Consider the following 2,238-nt stretch of genomic DNA (forward strand, 5'->3'; position numbering starts at 1 on the left):
AATGAGCGGGGATACAGAAAAGTGTAAAATATAATAGAAAATTAATAATAAAGTAATTAATATAAGTAAGTAAATAATTATACTATTTTATGGGAAGATTAGAGGATGTAGATGGGAGGATTGTGTTAAAACTGATTTAATGGAATTGGGTTTGGAGGTGGATCACTGGAAGGATTTATGGAGAGAGCGTTTAGTGGTTTCGGCATCGAACCATTATTAAATGGTTTTTATATTATATTAAATTAAATTAATAAATCAGAATCATTAGTTTTTTTTCCCAAATCCCTCTAAAACATAAAAAACATGAAATTAGTGCGTTGCATTACGTGTGGATAACCACTAATATAAATAAAATTATATAAATAATTCGTCTTGGTTACTACCTTTTTCTACCATTGGAACTTGAAGGTGTTCATTGAGATACTTATCTGGCTTTATGAAGTGTCCGCTTCTTGTGGATTCGATTATAAAAAAAAAAAATTGCAGTTTTGGGGGACCTCCTCTAAAGAATAATTAGTTTTATAATATGAGATGCCAAGGAGATGAGTGGCATTTGCAGTTCGATCCTGCATTAAATATAAATACTTATGGATACGAATAAAGGTTGTTGTTGTTTGTTATGTTTGTTAAGAATTGTTAGGAACCTAACTAATACACTAGCTAGTAATATATGATCCTATTGCTTTGATTCTAACCTTTACCTTCTTTGCCAGGACTGTTCCACAGAGCTATATCGGAAAGCGGGACTACTTACAACCCTTGGGCACTGGTTCCTCCCGAACTGGCTATATCCCATGCCAAGAGATTAGCCGAAATGATGTCTTGTCCGACCAATTCGACCAAAGAAGCAGTCGAATGTCTTAGGAACCAAAATGGAGAAAAACTCGTCTCGCAATTAACTAACTTCAGGGGAAGTTATGGAACTAACTATCTATAGTTACTACTACTATATTACTATATATATATATATATAAAAAATCTCGAGCTTGGTCAGCACTTGGATGAGTGACCGCCCGAGATGGGTGTGTAATGTAAGAAAACTTCCTTAATCTGATTCCTTTTGCCACGAAAAATTTCCTTCAACATTTATAGAATAGAAATCAAGTCATGAACAATTAAAAAATAAACATACAAATTTTGAAACTACAAAAAATGTATTTTCTAAACTTTGCTAAAATGAGACAATCGATGTTATCACTCTACTGAAGACTGCGATTCCCTTACCATTTCCTCCAGGGTTGTGAGGCCCATCAGCCTTTTAAAGGCAACTCATAAACCGAGCGGAGGGCTGATGAACCTATCTGGTATATATCTCTTCATATAAGTTCAGACATTGAAGAAGGAGATACGAGAGAAAATATGGTTTTATCTTGTTCTAAACTAAATTTTCCATTGGGTGAAAACAGGCAGTTATTTCTTACGAATTTGTGATTACTATAATGAAAACTACATAATTACTAGTCTAAATTGATGAATCTGCCAAGTATAGGTAGGGGGAATACAAAATGGCGGCAGTTTCAAAACGTTAAAAAAATTAATTTTCATTCGGAGCTCTGTATTAAACTAGAATAAATTTGCATCAATTTTGACTAGTAATTATGCGTAGTTTTAATACAATAAAAAATTAGGGTGAAATAATTGACTATTTTCTCCTCTTGGTCTCAAATAGCACTGGACTCTTACCACGAGTTTATGGATACCTCGTACCTTCTTAGTGTACTCATGTCTGCAATCCAATCTGTTATGGAACCCTTTAAAAAGATTATAAGGTTACAGAATATATTGGCCAACTTAATTACAACTTAAATTATAATTTCCTAATAATAATTTTTTTTTAAATAATTATTTATTACTATTTACAACTGTACATTATAATACATTTAGTAAATCTGATCTAAGTTAAATTGGAGTGTTACAGGCGTGTAGAGAAACTACCCATTGGTAGCACTCTAATGACATTTTACATTAGCTGGTCTCGTGGCTTCTTTTCAGGCACCTCGGAGGATTGTCAGGAATGGAATAGGATGCAAGATTAGAAATTAGGGGGTTTGAGTGGTTAGAGAGTTTATAATGGAAGAAGTGATATCTGGTTCGGGCTAGATCGGTTACATACGGAACATTAAGGTCTTTATGTATGATTTTATTAGTGACAAAGTAAGGATTTTGGATTGTAAGGACTGAATACGGGAGGAATTCGAAGGTTTAGTGGAGCCCCAAAGCTCAACTCCATATGTCCAG

At 33.7% G+C, this 2,238-nt stretch overlaps 1 protein-coding gene across 1 annotated transcript in view; it reads left to right on the forward strand.

The window, feature by feature from the left end:
* Positions 1 to 2,238, forward strand: part of LOC106685184 (esterase FE4) — a gene marked incomplete in the record, with an annotated part of 62,982 nt that overhangs the window by 39,134 nt on the left and 21,610 nt on the right. The window contains 1 exon segment of the mRNA XM_067049391.1: positions 714 to 911. Coding sequence (XP_066905492.1) covers positions 714 to 911 — 198 coding nt within the window.

The sequence above is a fragment of the Halyomorpha halys genome, unplaced genomic scaffold (assembly GCF_000696795.3).
Source record: "Halyomorpha halys isolate HHAL.00 unplaced genomic scaffold, Hhal_1.1 Scaffold668.1, whole genome shotgun sequence".
Classification (NCBI taxonomy): Eukaryota; Metazoa; Arthropoda; class Insecta; order Hemiptera; family Pentatomidae; genus Halyomorpha; species Halyomorpha halys.